The sequence below is a fragment of the Camellia sinensis genome, chromosome 6, assembly GCF_055761805.1.
Source record: "Camellia sinensis isolate YWXY chromosome 6, ASM5576180v1, whole genome shotgun sequence".
Taxonomy (NCBI): domain Eukaryota; kingdom Viridiplantae; phylum Streptophyta; class Magnoliopsida; order Ericales; family Theaceae; genus Camellia; species Camellia sinensis.
This window is the reverse complement of record NC_138966.1, coordinates 106,922,438-106,944,472: the sequence shown is the minus strand read 5'-3', so window position 1 is coordinate 106,944,472 and position 22,035 is coordinate 106,922,438. Positions and strand designations below refer to the sequence as shown.

General features: G+C 41.8%; 1 protein-coding gene across 1 annotated transcript; it reads right to left on the bottom strand.

Moving 5' to 3' along the window:
• Positions 1–18,347: 18,347 nt before the first annotated feature.
• Positions 18,348–19,502, bottom strand: LOC145793476 (uncharacterized). The gene has a single exon (XM_082876310.1). It carries the CDS (start codon positions 19,500–19,502, stop codon positions 18,348–18,350), a length of 1,155 nt encoding a protein of 384 aa, XP_082732436.1.
• Positions 19,503–22,035: the final 2,533 nt, after the last annotated feature.

The following is a 22,035-nucleotide window of genomic DNA, read 5'->3' as shown; positions in this document are numbered from 1 at the left end:
TTCATATTTTATTTCCAAGGTAGAATACAAACGTGCAATCATTGTAACTCCACCGTAATATTTATTCATATTACATGTGCATGACAATCTGTTAGTGAGGTGAGTGACAGAATCCCTGTTTTCCTTACCATGTGGATAATTTTTTTGCAAATTCTTTCGTTTTTTGTATTTTTGTGCTTTGTTTACGTGTACATGTTGGTAACTATATCAAAATTTTATATCGATGAAGATAACTATCATTTAGGTAATTATCTCAAATTTTATACCGATGAAAATCCAACATACCGTCATGACAATTGTTAGAATTGTTAGATGGTATAATAACAAGTATGCTCAATTTTTCAGTAATCTTTATCAAATTGTTTAATATTTTAATTTACTTTTAATACAAGTGAAAAATCTAAAATGCTCGAAATATTGATTTGTGATTATATTTTAATTTTAAATAGTGAATAATAATTCCAATTAAACAATCAAGACAAATCAACACAATGATTTAATCTGAAAAAAATCACAATTGGAGCGTCTCCAATTGTGGATAAAAAAAATTACGGACCAAAGTCACAAAACAATCTACTAAGAAGACAAGGGATTGGTTGTATGGTTGCGAGTAGCAGTAGTAGGGGTATTTTGTACCTTCCAAATCTCTCTCAGTGCATTTCATCTTCCTGTACCTTTAATTTCATATTGATTAATGAAATTTTTCTTTGTTGATCAAAAAAAAAAAAAAAAAAGAAGACAAAAAGGAATTATACATGCGTATCCTCAATTACCTAGCAAATCTACTCCCGAATTAAACCGACCTCGGTGTACATCTTCCACCACTGTCTTCACCTCGGAATTGTTTTGCCCAATGTTAAATCTACAACGCTGATGTCTAATCTACGACGATGAGCCACTCCGAAATTTATCAAAGTTTCAGGTCTAAATTTCTTAAAATCTATCGCAGAACAACTCTTTCTTTTGTGAACAAAAGAAAACAAACAAACCCCTTAATGGTGTTGATATAAAGTTCATGGATCCATTGATCACTCTTAAATCATTAAGGAAACACTCATAAAGCACCCTCCAATATAAAACACTTGGTTATTCTTTCTCTCTGAAAATTTGGACAGCTCATACCCTAAAACAAGCAAACAACACATTTTATAGTAAATTGAATTGTGAAGACAGCTCGAGCGCACACTTTACTGCTTGAGCGGTGTGAGTAAAAGCAGTGCAAAATGTATAGGCTGATCGCTCAAGCGCAACTTTCACCGCTCGAGCAGTGATTCTTTCTTCCTAGAAGTTCTAGCCCTCTGTAAAAGTATTGGATGATGCCATTCACTGCTTGAGCGCACAAATGACCGCTCAAGCAGTGATCTCCGTATATAGTTAGCAAAGTGGCAATCATAAAAGGATCAAGATCCCAAACTCCTCTTCTGAATATTCACAATTCGAGTTGGATTCGCATCTGAATACTCACATCCTCGCTGAAACACAAGAGCGAATAACATAGCAACTAAAAGAAGTTTGGTCAAACGGGATTACTAATTACAAAAACTTAACAGTCTTCCCCTTTAGCAATTCTGTGACAAAACACACATAACAAATAAAATCCTAATCACCCTAACCCATTACAACCAACAAAAAAAAAATTCTTTCTCAAGGTCATGATCTGCAAAACAACTATTAATGCCACAAGAGTATATGAAAGCAATAGACATGTGAAAAGATTATCTTGAATCAAGAATAGATGAGAATTTTAAGAACTTACAGCATGAAAGGATGGAATGAAAAAATGAAAATTTTAAGAACTTGCTCGACACACTCAAAAAATTTCCCGTCAAAATTCTCCCCATTTTTGTCATGAATTGTTAAAAGAAGCTTAGTCAACTAAAGTAAGAGAATAAATCACACAAATAAGGACATGATGATGTAATAATCAATAACAGACGAGAAATAAGCAATAATAAAATAGTACATAGCAACATGCAAACCAACAAACACCAATCTTGCTTATCTAACCAATCAATGTAAGTCCATGCTAAAGAAACTCCCCCGCAATGATTAACCAAACTTCCTGTTACTAAAAGCAACCACAAGCATCAAAAACAATAAACAAAAGGAAAAAGACAAAAATAATATGGTGGAGTAAGTAAAGAATTTCATATTTGTATCTTAAAACACAAAAGAATATCCGAGAAACGCAATTACTTAAAAACACAATGTGCACAACCTTTAAAAGATTCCTTATAAAAGAATGTGATGCAGTATGTGAAAAGTATAGATCCCATGATAAAAGTGTGTGTGTGACTCTTGGAGTTCGACAAACATTAAATTCAAATCCTAGTAGTGATCTGATGGCTAGACCTCCGGTAAGAGAATATGCGAATGACTGATAAAAGTCAAACCTCTAGTTGAGCAAATGCGAATGCTCCCCCTCAAACAATGTATGACATTTTCTTGCACACTCACCAACGACTTTCACTCTCAGGAGTATGGAAACCAAACCGGAGAATGATGGGGGGGGAAAGTAAAGCCTGGTTAGTGACTCTGAGGTAACCTTTTCCTTATGCCATGAGATACAAACACAGAGGGATAAGCAGTGGAGATACAAATAGATGATAAAGGGTTAAGACACTCAGACATCACCCAAGATATGTTAGCATTAGTCAATTTCTTAAAAAAAACACATGAAACACTACTATTAGTCCATAGAGAACTTTGATCACTTATGCAGAAGAGTCTGGTATTTGCTAATCCAAGAGTGTGTACATAATGAGACATACTAATTAAAGTACACACAAATCTAAATGAGTAATGACCACAGAAAGCACACATATATTAACATGTAATGGATATTCTGATTAATTCCAATATGCCCCAAGAACTTCTCAAAAATTTCAAACTTGCAAAACCATACCAAGAAAATCTTTTTGGATTATATATGTGTGTGTGTGTGTTCGCGCGCGCGCACGTGTGGAAAGCAAGAAAGAAACGAACAAACACACACAAAAGACCCAAAATCAAACAAACAAAAACTCAAAACGAAAAGATAAAAAATAAAAAAATAAATAAAAAAAATTAACCCAAACCGTTTTAGTATGAACAATGTTGTGAATATTGTGGCTCTTGGATGATGTCTTGACATTGTGGTTTCCTTCTCCTTCAAGAGGAACCCGTCTTGACTTGGTTTCCAACCTCCTATTCCAAGGTCTAAGCAAATGCAAATTCGCTTCATGTTTGCTCTCTAGCAAATCAAAATAATGAGGTCTAATTTGACCCTTAACCTCATTTCCTTAACCTCATTATGGCCACTGAAATGTCTCCTACCCCACGAGGTAATCGAATTTCTTCTACCTCTATGAAACATTCTTGCATATAACTCATAACAATAAGGGCGAATTTGACCATACATACCACAATTATGACAAATAAAAACAGGGTGTACCTTGTTTTTTTGATCTTACCAACTCTAGGAAGATTAAGAAGTCCATCCTCATGTTAAATTTTTCGCTCCCTCTTTCCTTGAGTTCTTGTATCATAAGATATAGATGCACTTCATTTTTGCTCTTTGACACCACAAAAACCAATGTCACTCTTTTCATAACACATCTGTTAAGACTCAATGATATTGTCCAAAGTTTTTGATCCTTTGCTCCAAAGACCAATGGTAGCTATAGCACACTTGAACTCTTCCCCTTTCTTGATGACTAGCTCTTCCAGAGTAGCTTGAGACATCTCAAGAGTTTCAATATTTTTTTCATATGTTGCATAGATTTGCTGTAGCTTATTCCTCTCTGTCTCATAAGTCAAGAGTTTTACACAAAGGGCTCGTCGATCATTAGAGATCTTTATGGCATCATTCCTAGCCTCCGAAATCTCCTCATTTAGTTTGACATTCTCAATTTCACAAGCTTTGAGTTTGATAGTGAGTTTATCATTCACTTTAGATAAGTTAAGAGATTTCTTGTATAAATTTTCTTAAGCTTGCTAAAACTCTTCACCATCTACTTCATTATTACTCTCAAGGATTTATCATCAGTGACCTTCTCAACCGGCCTCTTGGGATACTCCATTCGCCCTTTAGCTCTAGAAGCTGCGATAAAAGCAAGAAATTGTTCGCTTTCCTCTTCGCCTTAAGCCTCATTGTCACTTTGATCTTTGTCAGACTCTGATTCATTATCTGAAGTGATAAAAAAAATATTTCTTTCTTAAACGACTAGGGCATTCTTGGGCAAAGTGACCAAAACCTTGGCATTCATAGTATTGGACCCTTTGAGGCGTCACTTGTATTTTTCCTTTCTTCTTCTCCATTTTAGGATCAATTTTGAGTTTCTCTTTTCCCTTGGATTTGTGAGTTGATTCCACAAGATTATGTTTTATTTTTCAAAAAGACTTCTTAATTAAATTGTTTTGCAAAAGCATCCGTAATCTTAGAATCAAACTTGCAATCTTTATCAGAATTCTTTCCAACTCTATGAGTACTATTAAAAGCAAGTTCATCTTTTTTGTTTCTTTTTGAAATTCATATGAGCCTCATAGGTTTAAAGATTTTCAACCAAATGATCTATCTTTAGCTTGTCAATATCTTAAGCCTCCTCAATAGCCATAATGTTTGGTTTAAAATGATTGGGAAAGAACCTCAAAAATTTTTCCACAACCTTGGATTCCAGTATATTTTCACCTAAATTAAAGCTAGAATTTGCAATGTCACTCAACTTTGCATAAAATTCATCAAAGGCTTCACTATTTTTCATGAAAATATTTTTGAAACTTGAAGTGAGCTTTTCAAGTGTTGAACGCTTAACTGAAGGAGTGCCCTCATGAATAGTTTGAAAGATATCCCAAGCCTCTTATGCAACTTCACAATTACAAATGCAACTAAACTTTTCTAGTGTGGCGACGCAGAAGAGAGAATTGATTGCTTTACTATTCCATCTTTACTATGGTAATCAGTTGTGTCCTATTTATTAATTGGTTTTGGGAAAGTTACTCAATCAATGGTGATCGTCAATTTAGTCCACCTACACATGACGGATTTCCAAACTTTTTCATTAATAGATTTAAAAAACGCCATCATCCGAGCTTTCCAAAAAGGATAATTAGATCCGTCAAGTAGATGTGGTCGTACCGTAGAATTCCCTTCACGAATTGAATCCATTATCACAAATCAAATAAGATCTCGCTCCTAAAGTTTTAAAAAAAGATTAAGCGATCTGCTCTGATACTAATTGAAAAATCTAAAATTCCCGAAATATTAATTTGTGATTATGTTTCAATTTTAAATAGCAAATAATAATCTCAATCAAACAATCAAGACAAATCACAACAATGATTTTATGTGGAAAAAATCACAATTGGAGCACCTCCAATTGTGATAAAAAAATCATGGGTAAAAGCCATAAAACAACCACTAAGAAGACAAAAAGGAATTACACATGTATACCCTTAATTACCTGGCGAATCCACGACCAAATTGAATTGACCTCGATGTGCCTCTTCTACCATCGTTTTCATCTCGGAATTATCTTGTTGAATCCACCAAAACTTTAGGCCCAATTTTTTGGAATCCACGAAGAATAACTCGCTTTTGTAAATAATAAAAAAAAAACAAACAAACCCCTTGATGATGTTGAATAATATTTACAGATTCAGTGATCACTCTTAAATCATCAAGGAAACACTCATAAAGCACTCTCCAATGTAAAACACTTTGTTTTTTCTTCCTCTCAAAAAATCTGGATGGCTCAAACCCTAAAACGAGCAAACAACGCACTTTATAGTAAACTGGATCGTGAACACCGTTGGAGCGCACACTTCACCGCTCGAGCGATGTGAGTTAAAGCAGTGCAAAACTTATAGACTGACCGCTCGAGCGTAACTTTCAGCGCTCGAGTAGTGATCTTTTCTTTCTAGAAGTTCAAGCATTCTGCAAAAGTACTAGATGATGCCATTCACCATTCGAGCGCATAAATGACCACTCGAGCAGTGATACTAATCCCCGTACACAGTTAGCGAAGTGGCGAACATGAAAGGATTAAGGTCACAAACTTCTCTGCATAGTCACAATTTGGGTTGGATTTACATCTAAACACTCACATCCTCACTAAAATATAAGAGCGAATAAAATTGCAACTGAAATGAGTTTTGTCAAATGAGATTACCAATTACAAACTTAACAACACCTTATGTTTTTAACTAGGGCATTTGGCTTAATAGTTGTGTAGTACTCTTTTTGGTGTGAGATTTCAAGTGCAACTCCACCGCAGCTCAAGCGCTACGGCCTGCAAGCGAGGTGCCAACGAGCACGCTTGTGTTGGTGGCAAATAGGACAAAGAGATCGAACATTCTTTGCGGGTTGCAATGTCGGGGTGTAATGGTTGATTTTAATTAAAAAAAAAATGATATTGATGATGATAATGAGTTTTGGAATAAGGAAGAAGAAAATAAAATAATTGAAACTTGGGAAAAAAAAATGAAAAGATTTGAATATAAATAATACGTATAAGTGATTAGGGTGTACTATAAAAAAAATTATTTTAAGATTTAATTTGTATTATTCTTATTAGTAAATTTATATTAAGGTATAATAGAAAAAAAATTCAAATTTTATTTGAGCGTATTAAGCTACGATTTGAGTGCAAATAGAATCACTTCGAAACCCTCTTGTCCTGTGAGATACTAAAATGAAGATAACACAATCAATAATATTTGGTACTAAAAATTTTGAACACAGTGTGAAGTTAATATTTAATACTTATAGGTGAGACTTAAATTTAAATTAAATTTGAATCACACATTATTTAACTTGATTTTACTATGAGTACGACTGTAATTACGAACTAATAAGTTTCAAATTTTAGGCACAAATGTGAACCACTGTAAATTAATGTTACTTACTGAATAAATAAAATTTACAAGATTTTCTTTCACATAAATTTGGCATTCAATAATGATACGTTAATGGGGGTTTAACCATACACCCTCTTAAAAAAAAAAAATTAAACAAATAATGACACGTTAATATTTAGAACAAACGGCAACTTAATGTGATAGGAATAATTCAATTGTAATGTGTATAAATATTCGATCCCTTTCGTTTTACTAAATCATTTTGAGTCGACAAATATTTATGATGAAAAAGCAAGTCAAAATATGAATGGAAGCATTGAATCGGCCCTTAAAAGAAAGAAGAAGCTCCATTGATTTGTTAGCACAAAATAACAAATTGACCAAATGATGGAGTTTGTTTTCAATTTTGTGATGTGTAGTGTAATTATTAATTCTATTATTATATTATGAATATTTGTCAAATGAACCAATCCTACTTCGTTGTTTGGCATACAGTTAAAAAAAATATATATTTTTTAATTTTTGGTGATTTTTTTTTAAATTATGTTAATTTTTTTTATAAAAAAAAAAATTGGGTAAACTACCAATAGGCCCTAATTTTTTTAAAAAATTTGGTCCATTTTTGTAGACAAATCTAAAATGTACAAAAATTTTGAAAAAAAAAATTAAAAAAATATGTAAGAAAAATTCAACTATTTTTAGCTTCTTTCTTTTTTTCTTTTCTGAACTTTTTTTAAAATTTTTAATTTTTAATTTTATTTTTTTGGTCCATCTAGTCTAATAGAACTTACAAGAGAAAAGTTTTTAATTTGTTTTTTAAAAATAAGGGATAATTACAAAAAAAAAAAATCTTAAAATTTTAATTTTATCATTTTAAACCCCAATCTTTTGATTTATTTTTAATTTAAACTTTTCGTCTATATTTGTTAAATAAAACTGACAGAAAAATAATATTTTATTCATTAAACTTAATATAGGTATACAAATTTTTTTTAAAATACCTTTTTTCCTTGATTTTAATGACTAAACTACAATATTTATTTATTTATTTATTTATCAGTTAAACTACAATTTCTAAACTATAATTTTTCTATCGGTTTTCCTTAATATCAATTTTACTTAATGAAAATATATAAATAATTTATATTGAAAACATATCAAAAGTTTAGAATTTAAATTAACAAAATAAAAAATTTAGAATTTAATTTTTTATAAGATTCCAACTTTAAGATTTTTTTCGTAATTTTTTCACAAAATAATTTTTAAAAAAACAAAAACAAAAACCAAAAAAACCTCACAACACGCACAAGCGATTCATGCAGGACAGTGGAGGTGGCCAAACCTAATTGGTAGTGCCAAGCCTACCCGTTTGGAATTAATGGAAAAAGGCAAAAGGACTTTTGTTTCTCTTTCCATGATTTTTGAATTGTGAAAGAGCCAAATTTGACTCCAATCTAATTTTCAAACTCACGGCATGTTTGGTTGGATTGATTAAAATATAGAATTGAAATTATTAATTCGTGAATTTAATTATCTTATGTTTGTTTTAATATTTAGATTTAGAATTATTAATTCAATAGATAATTATTTAGATTTAGGATTATTAATTCAATGGATAATTAATCTAACAAATTTGTAAGATTATTAGTAATAGGGTAGGGGTGGGATTATTAATCCAATCCTATTAATCTAATTGGATAGTGAATACCACACTAATTTGATAGAATTATTAATACCTCACTATTAGTCGATGAATCAAACATGACCTAAAGGTCTTGTTTGTTTGCAATGATGTGAATGTACTAAAACATCCAGTTTTTAGGTTCGTATACACAAAAATTTAAAATGATTAGATATTGGTAATTACTTAATCATATTATATTTGTCTATTTAAAAAAATAAATGTATTCCAAGCATGGTTTTAAAAATAAACGATTCATTTTTTTAATACAAACATAAAACTAACCATACAACTATTAATGTTAGATTAATTTGATTTTTTTATAAATGATTTTGAAAATAGACTGTCTATTTTTTTATTTTTAAATACAAATTTAAATTGATTTGAACTGTTTAACTCATCAAAATGAGCCCATCATAAACCGATAACCATGCAAAATAGGACACTCCTGTCGAAAGATTGTATTGGAGACGAGATAAGCTTATTCAAATTGGATAGTTGACCATATCGATATTTAACAAGTATACAATCACAAAAGTCCTACACTAATAAGGGAGAGTCAAATTCAGAGTGAAATTCAAAACTTCAAACAATCAAAATATGTAGTAATGTCACCGCATGACACTCATACCACATGGTTTTGATCCATAATTTTTGAATTATAATAATGTCTTATGACCAATAATACTTTTATTTACAATTTTACTATTACACACACAAACTTGAGTTGAATACATTATACCTGCATGTGTTAATAAGATTTTTTTTTAATTTTTTAATTTTTTTTTTTTTTACAGTAATGCTAGAATATTTGTACGGAGGCGAAATATCCTCTGCTTTCCGTACTCTTTGGAGCTCAAGCTTCACGTGTCGGCGTCTAACCTGACAACACAGAGAACGGTGAGCTGCCCAGCGGTGGTGTGCCGGATAGACCCTCCGACGATCAAGTCAGATCACTTGAGGAAGAAGGAGGCTCCTTGAGAGAGAGAGAGAGTGTGTGTTTTCAGATAGCGCAAGTTGCTTACCTCTAACGTTCATCCTCCCTTCCTTTTTCTAGGCTGGCCATGCAGCCTCAGGATTGTGCGCGCGCTACCTCTGCTGTCCTTCCCTGGACAGTTGGCTGTGCTCGCCTCCCACCCCTTACACGTGTAAAGGCCAAATCCTCTATCCAGTACATGCAAAACTGCCAAACGGTACTGACGCGTGCCTGGAGCAAATATCCTCTCCTTCACGCCATTGACTCAAGTGACACACCTGACCTGCATACCAAGACTGGCCTATTCCTTAGGAGAAAATCACAACCACAATGAACACGACCGAGCTTCCAAGCTATCTGGTCGGGCGCACGCCGACCTCTTCCCGGCCTAAACTCTTTCCGGACTGTCATCTGCTCGGTCGCGCCGTGCTAACGCCCGCCTACCGCCGAACGCCTAACAACCACAGCTCAGCCGGCCAGGCCTTAGAGCATGCTTGGTCGGCAAACCTAGCTCAACCGTGTAAAACAGGCCGGAGGGCCGTGCCGATTGAGGAGATAGCTCGGCACCGAGAGGCTTGCCATACCTGCGTTACCGTAGCTCGGCCGTACTGTCCGGTGCAAATCTCCCCTCTCAATTGCCCCTTAATCCCAACCGAGCTAATCGTGATTGGGGTTACCACCATGACCGAGCTAACGGTCCCTGAGCTGCGTCAGTACCAAGCCGAGCGTGATTGGTTTCGAAGCCGTTACTGAGCTATCCCATTTGGTCGGTCACTGCTTCAGCAGTCTCGTCGAGGGCCGTACAACCGTACTGACAGCCGTCCTTTTGATGCCACGTGGCTTTATCCCGTTGGCCCCGTACGGCCCCAAAGCTGTCTTTTCATGTGCGAAATTCAAACGGCGCAGCCGTTTGGTTTTTTCCCCCATCTTTTATGCACAAATGAAGGGTCACTTCAACCCTTACTGCTCATCTCTTCTCTCAAGCCCCAAAACCCTTGCCCTCAAAACCCTCGAACCTCTACCATTACTGCCATTGCTGCCTTTCCGATTCCTCTACACCCGTTTTCGTTCCTTCTGAGGCTATAATCAAGCTCTTGGTCGATTGATCTCTTTGGCGTCCGTCGCTGGTAAGTCTCTTCACCAATCCACTTTATTTTCTGTCCATGTTCTTCATGTTTTCCATCTCGTGTTCTTCGTGTTCTTGCTTGGAAATGCTAGGCACCTACCAATACCTCCTCCATGGAGTAGTATTGGCACACCTTAGGGCAATAGTTGCATACCCTAGAAAGAACTGGAACTGGAATCGGAAAAGCAGATGGGGCTCCCATGCCCCTTGTTTCTTCGAGTAAAACTTACCAACTTTGAATCTAGGATGAACAACTTGAATCTGGGTAGGACCGAGCTAAATAGGTAACTTGGATCCATAAACAAAACTTCAGCCGAGCAAAGATCATTTTGCGGCTTCCCGTTGAGGCCGCGACTGTGCTGGATATAGGGAGTCAGAACCAAACTAGGAAGGCCATATCGGCCGGATAGACGAGCCGAGATAGGGGGTAGACCGGCCACATATAACGGGTGATTTTGACCGAGCTAGGAGAACCAATTGGAGCCGTGCAATTTATGTCGTGCTAACCCTTGGGCTTATTTTTTAACAATGCAGAACTAGGACCGACCAGGTCCCTACAGCATTACCATTGGTGGAGCTCAAAGTCCGAGCAAATACACCAGAATTTTCCGCCAAGATACAAATTAAACCACCAAAAAAGTAAAACCGAGGTAGATGGGAAAGTACCGGTTCATGGTGAGCTCGCCCGGTGCACTAGCTGAGTTTCGTAGGGAGTACAACATTCCAAATGATGTCCATTTAGAGCTGGCCAAGAAGGGAGATACCCCATGGGGTGACCTAGATCGGTGCCCCTTCACGGTCGTATCTATCGTGGAAGAAGGGCTTCGCTTCGCGGTCCAACCCTTGACCTGCGAATTTTTGAGGCAGACAAGGCTTTGTCCGACCCAAGTCTCGAACAACACGTACAAGATAATAAACGGTGTGGCCGAGCTGAATAGGAGGCTCGGTCTCAATCTCGGTCTTGCCGAGATATTACATCAATACAGCCTTAGTAAAAATAAGGGTGGGTTTTGCTGGTACCTGAAGGTCAAGAAGGGCCGAGCAAAATTCATAGAGGGCAACCCAGATAAGGAGACAAATGACGATGACTTCTTGTGGGTGTCCGGTCGTTATGAGGACACCGAGGCACCCATATCGGGCTGGTATATTAGGAAAGATTTTGGCAGTGCTGGTGAGTAGCTCGGTAAACTGCAGTACTTTCTTTTTGCACTGATTTCCTTCTTGCCGATCTAACACTTGTCCTCCTTTTTGCAGATTACAAGCTTTTGGCCGACGACTACTCCCAAGCTAATCAAGAGGCCATCAGAGTTCTACTTCGTCATCCGACCGAGGAAAGGGACTCCCCAAAACTCCTCGGCTTCGAACCAACCTACCACTACACAGCACTGCGCAAGAGCAGGGTGACTGACTTTTTTCGTGCGCCTTCTCCAGAACCAGATCCAAATCTCCCAGCGATCAAACTTGTTCCCCTCACTGCCGAACAAGAAATGGCAAAAATCCGGGCAATCAAATCAATGATCACCGAAGAACCGAGCGACTCCCAGCCACCAGAGGTACTTGGGGGGACTTCCTCCACTCCAGCCGAGCAAAGGGAGGGGGCTGTGTTAGCTCTTGCAAGCGAACATCCAACAGGCTGGTCGAAGAAGCGACCGAGAAAAGACCAAACTGGGCAACAACTGGTCGACGAAGATTCAACCGAGCACGCATCCACCGAGTTGGTGACCAGACCGAACAACTAAACGGGCCATCCAAAGCCCCAACGACCCCCTCCGGTCTGGGCGCCCGAGATTAAGTACAAAGGCGGGGCTGTCTCTGAGGCCGATTCAGTGTACGCGGACAAGGATTACTCCCTCGGTTTCAACATGACCAAGGGGCTAATTCTTCCCGCCGACATGAAGAAGCACGACGAGCTGTCCGACCTGAAGGTGCTTCGCTCGGCAGCAAAATCGATCGTTTTGGTAAGTTCCACTCTTTTTTCTGCAAGTTGTTGACCGGTTTTTGCTAAGTTTTCTGAGCGTTTACTATCTTTCATTTGTTTTCAGGCCGCGCAAAAGAACTATTTAGCGCACGACCGAATGATCGCAGTGCGGCAGAGCCTGCGGGATGCCATAGCTGAGAACAAGGCCCAAAAGGCCGAGATAGTGAAGCTGAAGGCCGCGCAGGAAGCAGTTGTGGCCGAGCGAGATAACCTGAGCCAAAAGGTTGACCGAGCTGAAGTGGACAAACCGCGGGCCATGAAGTCGACCAAAGCCCGGTATCTCGCCGAGCTGAGGAAGCTGCGCGATGCCCATAAAGAGGAGAAAGATAAGGTGGTTAGTGACGCCGAAGAGAGGGGTTATGCTCAAGGCGAAAAAAACGTATGAACAGCAGGTGCAGGCGACCAAGGACATCTTTTTCCAGTGCGGTTGGAAAGCTGCATTGGAGAAAGTTGGCCTTGGTCAAGATGCTGACTTGTTCCTACATCCGCCTGCGGCCTTCATGCCACACTATATGCAGGCCTATGCGAGCGCTGCGCAGAAAATGCTCATAGAGGAGGCCAAAAAGGAAGCCGCGGAAGAAGCCGCCACTGCGCAACAAACCGAGCAAACTTCTCCTAAAGTGTCTCAGGATGCCGAAGATCAAGTAGCCGATCGGGAGGTTGTCGCGGTGAAGGACGCGGATGATGAGTCGGAAAAAGGCTTGCCCGAGCACACTACGGAGGTTGCCGAGCAGACTGTGGAAGTCGCCAAGCAAACGGTTGACCTGGAATTGGATTGAAATGCCCCCCCTATTTCCTGCTTTGTTTTCGTTTCTTTTCTTTCTTTGTTTAATGTAACCGGGCTAGGGCCCCACAATTGTAATGCAATTTCCTCAATCAATGAAATTTTAACTTTTTGCCCGCTGATCTTCTCTTTTTGTTCGGTTGCAACGTGCAAAATGTCTTGATTCAAACTTTAATGTACCATAACTGATAGGCCGGCTGGCCGCGCAATATGCCAAGCTTCAGAATTTCTTCAATTTAAATGTTCGCGGCTACTCTCAGCTCGGTTTTTTTTTTTTTTTTTTTTTTTTTTTTTTTTTTTTTTTTTATTTAAACGAACCCAAAAATTTTCATTCGGCCGAGCAAAAATTACCACTGCTGTTCTGGCTTTGACAACACTTCAAGTCTTTTATTTGGGCGGGCAAAAATCAGCTCGGCCCTAAAGGAAGTTGGACAAATCTCAGTTATTCCACTTCCATCAATATTTCGACATGGAGTTGGATAGAACGCCAACATTTCCTTTCTCCGAGCGAAGTCAGCTCGGCCTCTTATAAGTTGGACAAGGCACCAACATAACGCTTGGCCGGGCAAAGTTAGCTCGGCTATTATTTGTTGGACAACACCAACATTTCGTTTTGGCCGAGCAGAATCAGCTCGGCCTTAACATTGGGCAAAACACCAATATTTCATTTAGGTTGGTCATGACGCCAACATCCCAATTGGGCGAGCGAAAAACCAGCCCGGCCCTTACGTGAATTGTTCCATACACCAATCATTTCGTTGGACAATAATACACCACTGTTGGTGCGGTCCGCTTCTATACCGGCGAGAGAAGATTAGTCCGGTCCCATTCAGGTCGGTCCCTTTGCCCCTGGCATCCACAGTAGCCTTGTATCCTTGCGGTGTCATTGTATAGAAAGATGCGATACAAAACAACAAGAGGGCTATTTTTCATTACAAAAAGCAGTGCTATCTTTACATCAAATGCCAAAAGGCTAAAGGTCTAGAGAGCTAAGCAATTACATTTTAAAAGTAAAAGATCTTAAGGTTGGTTGCATTCCACGGTCTGGGAACAACTTTGCCATCTAAATCTTCCAGATTGTATGCCCCTTTGCCACACCGAGCTTTCCTTCGCCAGGGACCACCGTGTTGCCCAACACTTTTCTTAAGACCCAGTCCCCGATCTTGAACAGCCTGGGGTGCACAGCCTTGTTGTATTTCTTGGAGAGTTCTTGCTAATAGGCCGCTATGTGGATTAGGGCCCGCTCTCTCATTTCCTCGGCAAGGTCTAGCTCCAATGCCACTGATTCATTGTTCAAATCTGGCTGGAAGCTTTTGGACTGGATGGTTGGCATGCCAATTTCCAGTGGGATAACGGCTTCCATGCCATAGGCCAAGGCAAACGGAGTCTCTCCGGTCGACCGTCTTGGCGTAGTGCGGTACGCCCAGAGTACGTTAAGGAGTTCTTCAACCCACTTCCCCTTGGCCTTCTCAAGCTGCTTCTTCAGCCCGTCCAGGATGGTCTTGTTTGAGGCCTCTGCTTGACCATTTTGACTGAGGATAGGCCGGGGTTGAATTATAGAATTCGATCTTCAGCTTTTCGCAAAATCTGCGAAAGAGTTTCCCATCGAATTGAGTGCCATTATCTGAGATGAGGGCCTTGGGTATACCGAAGCGAGTGATAACATTTTGCCAAACAAACTTCTTCACATCATTTTCCTTTATGGTCGCCAGTGGCTCAGCCTCAACCTACTTTGTAAAGTAGTTGATAGCGGCGATGAAGAATTTGCGATTGCCTGGGGCTGCTGGGAGTGGCCCCACTATATCCAATCCCCAGAGTGCAAACGGCCAAGGACTCGTAAGGGGGAGCAATTCTCTTGCTGGCTGGTGGATCTGGTGAGAAAATTTCTAGCACTTTTCACATCGGTGAACGTATTTCTGCGCGTCTGCCTGCATGCACGGCCACCAATAACCTTGGAAAATTGCTCTGTAAGCCAATGACCTACCCCCAGTATAGCTGCCGCAGATGCCTTCATGGATCTCATAAAGGAAGGCTTCCACCTCAGCGGGGTGAACACACTTCAGATACGGCCCGGTAAAAGACTTCTTATACAAGGCTCCAGACGGGGAGAGCCAAAACCGCTCTGACTTGGCCTGGATCTTGTTGGCTGCCTTCTTCTCTTCTGGTAGAACTCTATCTTTCAGGAAGACGATGATGGGGTCCATCCAAGAAGGACCCAAGTCGGCGCAGAGCACCTCAGTCATTTCCGGTTCCTCAATGCTTGGCCGAGGTAAAAATTCTATCATCAAGGGGTTAGGAAAAGCTGTCTGAGCAGAAGCAAGTCTGGCCAATTCATCAGCCGCGTTGTTTTTCTCGCGGTTAATTTGTTCCATCCTTATTGCGGTGAACTTCTTGATCTCTGCGCGTACCAGCGCCTGATACTTGGCCATTCTTTCGTCCTTTGCCTCATACTCCCCCGAGACCTGATTGACCACCAGCTTGGAATCGCTGAATACCATCAGGGCTGACGCCTTCATTCTCAATGCGCTTCTTAGTCCGGCAAGGAGGGCTTCATACTCCGCTTCGTTGTTGAATGCTGGGAAGCCGAGCGTAATTGCCTGTTCGATAATCAGTCCATCCGGTGAAGTCAGTACGATGCCCAGCCCGGCTCCATGCCTGTTGGATGCCGCATCGACGAAGAGCTTCTACATCTCGCCAATAAATAGCTTCCAGCAATCAGAGGGGTTCTGGGAGCTTCTCAATTCCAAGTCTCTGATCAGTTCATTCTGGTCTCTTTCCTTGTCTTGATTGAGCACGTCTTCCAAGAAGTCACCCGGCTCCTCTAGTTCGGTCGCTCTTCGGCCTTCTCCCGCTTTTGAGCCAACACTCGTTTCTATTGTCAGAACCGTGGGCTGCGCTAAATCCGCACCAGCCAAATCAACCGGGCAAACTGGATGCATTCCAGGGGCGAATTTCGCCACAAAGTCTGCAAGAGCTTGAGCCTTGATTGCGGTGTGCAGGCGGAACTTGATATCGTACTGCCCCAATTCCATAGCCCATTTCAAGATTCTTCCGGTGAAGTCTGCCTTTTCAAAAAGCACCTTAAGTGGGAACTCGGTTAACACAACTATTGTATGGGCATGAAAATAGTGCACCAGCTTTCTTCATGTCATCATCAGGGCCATCGCTAATTTTTCCAGTGGAAGATACCTCGTCTCGGCCGGGAGCAAAGTCTTACTTACATAGAAGATGGGCAAGTGCTGGATGCCTTCAGCGCAGACTAGGACGGCGCTCACAGCATGTTGAGAGATTGCCAAGTAGAGATATAACTCTTTGCCCGGCCGAGGTGTGACTAAGATAGGGGCTGAGGAAAGGTATATTTGTAAGTCTGCCAGTGCACGGTCACACTTGTCATCCCAAAAGAACTTGGCCTTCAAAATTTTAAAGAAGGGCCTGCAACGATCTAATGACCGGCTGATAAATCTGTTCAGCACGGCTGCCATCCCGGCAAGATGTTGCACGTCCTATGTGGAGTTTGGGCGCTCCAGCTCCTGTATAGCCTTGATCTGTGATGGGTCGGCTTCAATCCCTTGGTTTGTGACCAAAAACCCCAGAAACTTCCCGATGCCGACTCCGAAGACGCACTTGGAGGCATTCAAACGAAGTTTGTGGCGCTTAAGTATGGCAAACATTTCTGCTAGGTCGGTGAGGTGTTGAGACTTCTCCTTACTCTTTACTACCATATCGTTGATGTAGGCCTCCATTGTTCGGCCCAAAAGAGGAGCGAACATCTTTGTCACCATCCTCTGAAAAGTTGCCCCGGCGTTCTTCAGTCCGAACGGCATGACTTTATAACAATACAGGCCTCTAGGAGTAGTGAACGACGTGATCTCTCAGTCCGGTTTATACATGGCTATCTGGTGGTAGCTGCAATATGCATCCAGGAAGCTAAACCTCTGATGGCCAGCGATCAAGTCCACCAGCTGGTCAATTCGAGGGAGGGGGAAGCTATCCTTTGGGCATGCACGGTTAATTGTCTTGTAGTCAATGCAGACTCGCCACTTGCCATTCTTTTTCGGGACTACCACCGTGTTGGATATCCAACGAGGGTATTGCACTTCTTCTATCGCTCCTGCTTCCAACAGATTTTTGACCTCCTCTGCCACTACCTCGGCATGGTACAGAGCCGAGCGGCGAGTCCTCTGAATGACCGGCCGCGCATTTGGGAAGACGTTCAACTGATGGCAAATGAAGTTAGGCAAAAGCCTCCATGTTGGAAACCAAGAAGTTGACATAATCCAACCGCTCGGCGCTAGACAAAGATGATTCCAAGAGGAAGAACTTAGTTGGGTCATTCTCGTCGATGCGCACTTCCACCAAATCCTCGACCGATTTTTCCTCGGCCTTTCTTCTTACGTCTTCAAGGACCTCCTTTCCCTCGGGTCCCTCAATCATTTGGAAAAATCCTTTAGCTGCTCGGCTGCCATTTACCGCAACGAAGCATTGTTTCGCCATCACCTGGTCTCCCCAAACTTCCTCTATTTGTCCGTTTGGCGCCGAAAAGCGCAAGACCTAATGGTAAGTCGACGTTACTGCTTGCATGGCGTGCAACCAGCCCCTGCCTAAAATTAAGTTGTAGGTGGATGGGACTTTGAGCACCCAGAACTCTACTTGCTTTGTTACTGAACCCGCTTTGACCGGCAGTATGATCTTCCCTACCGGCCACTCTGGCTGAGAGTTGAAGCCAACCAAAGGGGACGTCGCAGGGGCCAAGTCATTGTCCTCCAATTTCATTTGTTTGAACGCGTCATAGTACATAATTTCGACCGAACTTCCCTGGTCGATCAAGATCCTCTTGATGTCAAAGTCTTTGACGCAAAGAGTTACCACTAAGGCGTCATTATGGGGCATCTGGATCCGCTCCAAGTCCCTGCTCGAGAAGGTAAGAATGTCCTTTTCCTTGGTCTTCCCTTTCTTTACAGCAGGTCAAACGGAGAGTACTTCACTTATGTGCTCGTCTTTCTTAATCATCCCTCTGAGCTCGCAGACCCTTGCTAGTTTAACGATGCCATGGATGACGTTGATTACGCCTTGGGGTGCTGCCTCTAGGGCGGCTAGGCCGTTTGGCTCGGTTTGCCCCAATGGCGCGGCTTTCATACCCCCATCTATGTATTGGTCAAGATGTCCCGTGGCCACTAGCTCTTCCAAATGTTGTTTGAACGGCAAGCGGTCCTCCGTTCGGTGTCCCCGTTCCTCATGGAAGGTGCAGCGATACCTTGAGTTGAAGCCTCTCTGTGCATTCCCCAACTTGGCTGGCCAGCGGACAAAAGACTTGCCTCTGATTTCACTCAAGATGCGGTAGATAGGGATTTTAAAGACCGTGGTGATTCCAGTCCGCGCCTTCAATTTTCTCTTAGTGTCCTCTGCTGCATCACGGTTTGGGCCACGTCGTTGATCTTTTGGCCAGCCGCTTGGGCGGTTATCCTCCTGCCCGACCGAGTGAACTTTCTCTGCTACCCTTCTGTCCGTTGCGACCTGATTAACCTTCTCGATCGCGGAGGCGTCATCATCCTCCACATGAATGTGCTCATTGATCCGCTGCATCAAGGACTCCATGGTTGTTGGTTGGTGCATTGTGAGAGAGTCCCGCAGCCTATGCCCGACTGGGAGACCCCGCTTGTATTGAGTGATCGCCAGATTGGTAGGGCAGTCGAGGATTTCGTTGTAAGTTTCCCAGTACTTCACGTTGTATGCCTTCAATGATCCCCCTGACTCCATCTTGACGCCTAGAAGATGATCGACCTCCTTCGACGTTCGAGTGTTGGTTTTGAATCTGGTGACGAAGGCTTTCGCTAGTTGCTGCCACACCTCTATACTCCTTTCTGGAAGTCTTTCGAACCACTTCAGGCCCAGTTCTCCCAAGCTTGCTGGGAATATGAGGCACATCAAGGCGTCATTGCGCCGGTGGCCAACCATTACTTGCCGGTAATGATTCACGTGTATGTACGAATCCGTTTTGCCGTCGTACAAGGTGAACTTAGGCTGGTGAAATCCAGCAGGGAGTAGTGTACTCTCGATCTCCGGAGACAACGGCGTGGCTGTAAGTCTCGCCAGCTCTTTGTCCACTGGCACATGGGCCATCACTCTAGGCGCTGGCATCGCCACTTCTTCGCTACAGTGAACGGGGGCACTCAATCTCTGTCACACCGGCACTCTCTGAGCCTCTCAACGGCGCGCCCTCTCCTTCAATACATCCCTCAGGTCTTTGGAACGGGTGGAGAAAGAGTATCGTGACGTCGGAGAATGGCGTGAGGGACGGTATGTGCTGTCTCGAGTGAGGGATCTGCCCTCCCTTAGGTCGGAATCTCCAACCTCATAGTTCCTGGTGATGGAGAGAGAGTGGGTCCTCTCCTGGTGGCGACTGCTAGAACGAGGGGACGGGGTGCGCTCACTGAGGTTGCCCTCTCCAGCAACACCCTTCTCCTTAATCTGACGTTTCAGCATCTCCATCTCCGCTGCCATCCTGCGAATGAGGGCGTCTTGGTCTTTGAGTTTGTGCTCCAGGTGCTGCGCACGGGAATCCCCCCGCTGCCGACGGCCCTCTGGACTCTTCAAGCGATCAGTACTCCTTCTGCGTTTGTCTCGCGCACCTCGCGAAGAGGTTTCTAGGCCCGCCATGGCTGGAACATTCGGGGGGCCTTCTCTTCGTCGGACAGACTCTGGTGTGATGCCATCGACGACAGACAGTGGAGTTTCGTCGTTGTTGGCCATGGAGATAGTTGAAGAAGCATGAAAAACAAGGTTTGAGTATCAAAGAACTTCCCACAGGCGGCGCCAATTGTACGGGGGGGCGAAATATCCTCTGCTTTCCGTACTCCTTGGAGCTCAAGCTTCACGTGTCGGCGTCTAACCTGACAACACAGAGAACGGTGAGCTGCCCGGCGGTGGTGTACCGGATAGACCCTCCGACGATCAAGTCAGATCACTTGAGGAAGAAGGAGGCTCCTTGAGAGAGAGTGAGTGTGTGTTTTCAGATAGCGCAAGTTGCTTACCTCTAACGTTCATCCTCCCTTCCTTTTTCGAGGCTGGCCATGCAACCTCAGGATTGTGCGCGCACTACCTCTGCTGTCCTTTCCTAGACAGTTGGCTGTGCTCGCCTCCCACCACCTTACACGTGTAAAGGCCAAATCCTCCATCCAGTATATGCAAAACTGCCAAACGGTACTGACGCGTGCCTGGAGCAGATATCCTCTCCCTCACGCCATTGGCTCAAGTGACACACCTGACCGGCATACCGAGACCGGCCTATTCCTTGGGAGAAAATCACAACCACAAAGAACACAACTGAGCTTCCGAGCTATTCGGTCGGGCGCACGCCGACCTCTTCCCGGCCTAGACTCTTTCCGGACTGTCATCTGCTCGGTCGCGCCGTGCTAACGCCCGCCTACCGCCGAACGCCTAACAGCCACAGCTCGGCCAGGCCTTAGAGCATGCTTGGTCAGCAAACCTAGCTCGACCGTGTAAAACAGGCCGGAGGGCCGTGCCGATTGAGGAGATAGCTCGGCACCGAGAGGCTTGCCACACCTGCGTTACCGTAGCTCGGCCGTATTGTCCGGTGCAAATCTCCTCTCTCAATACTAATAAATTTACTAACAAACATGTCAAATAAGATACAAGATTTGCATGTAATCTCTACGACTTGATATGAAGCATATTACAATGTGTATAGTTAATATGTTTGTTGATACATTTCTTAATGGGTTTAACATTATTGTTTTCTGCATAAATTACACTTTTCTTCCTCCTATTTATTTAAATTTTACTTTGATCCCTTATTTTAAAATTCCAACAAGAAATGTTTTTGAACAAGGGTCCAGCTTGTCTCAAGTTGAGATCAAGACTGGTCCCGTCTAGTTTGGCCCATGGTGTCCATTTTTTGGACCTGTTTTGATAATCTGAACCGTTGAATGTGTAGAACTCGTCGAGTACTATATGCCTGTAAAAAATCACGTTGATCGGATATCAATAGCTATGTGATCAAATCAGTTTTGTATAAAAAAAATAGACGGTGAAACAATTAACGGTTGATAAAAAACTGGTTTGTTCACATAGCTATTGATATCCGATCAACGTGATTTTTTACAGACATATAGTACTCGACGAGTTCTACACATTGAGCGGTTCGGATTATCAAAACGGGATCCGTAGTGGACCTCCACGGACCCAACAACACAGTCAAATTCGATCTTGAACTGGACCAAAGCCACTGCCTTTGAACAATGAGGCAATTACCCTTTGCCCTTCTTATTCTTACGATATTGATGTAAAATGGATGTACTCCTTGCTGTCTTAACTTTCATCAGTATTATTCATTTTTTGTTGATAAAAAAAGCATAATTATATTTCAACCCTTTTTTAGTGTTGTCATCCCGTCATAAAAAATAAAAAATAAAAAAAAGGACAAACTGTATTCATGAGATGGCCATGTCAGGATGCTTTAAGAGCGTTAGATGAAAAAAATTTCTTTTTTTTTTTAATACTTTCAAATTTTTACTCAAATTCTATTTTAAATTTTTATGTTCTAACTTTCACTAAAACTTTAAATTGTGAGGGGATAATAGGACTGCATTGACACTGTGGTTGAAATCAAATAACTTAATTATTGCAATTAACA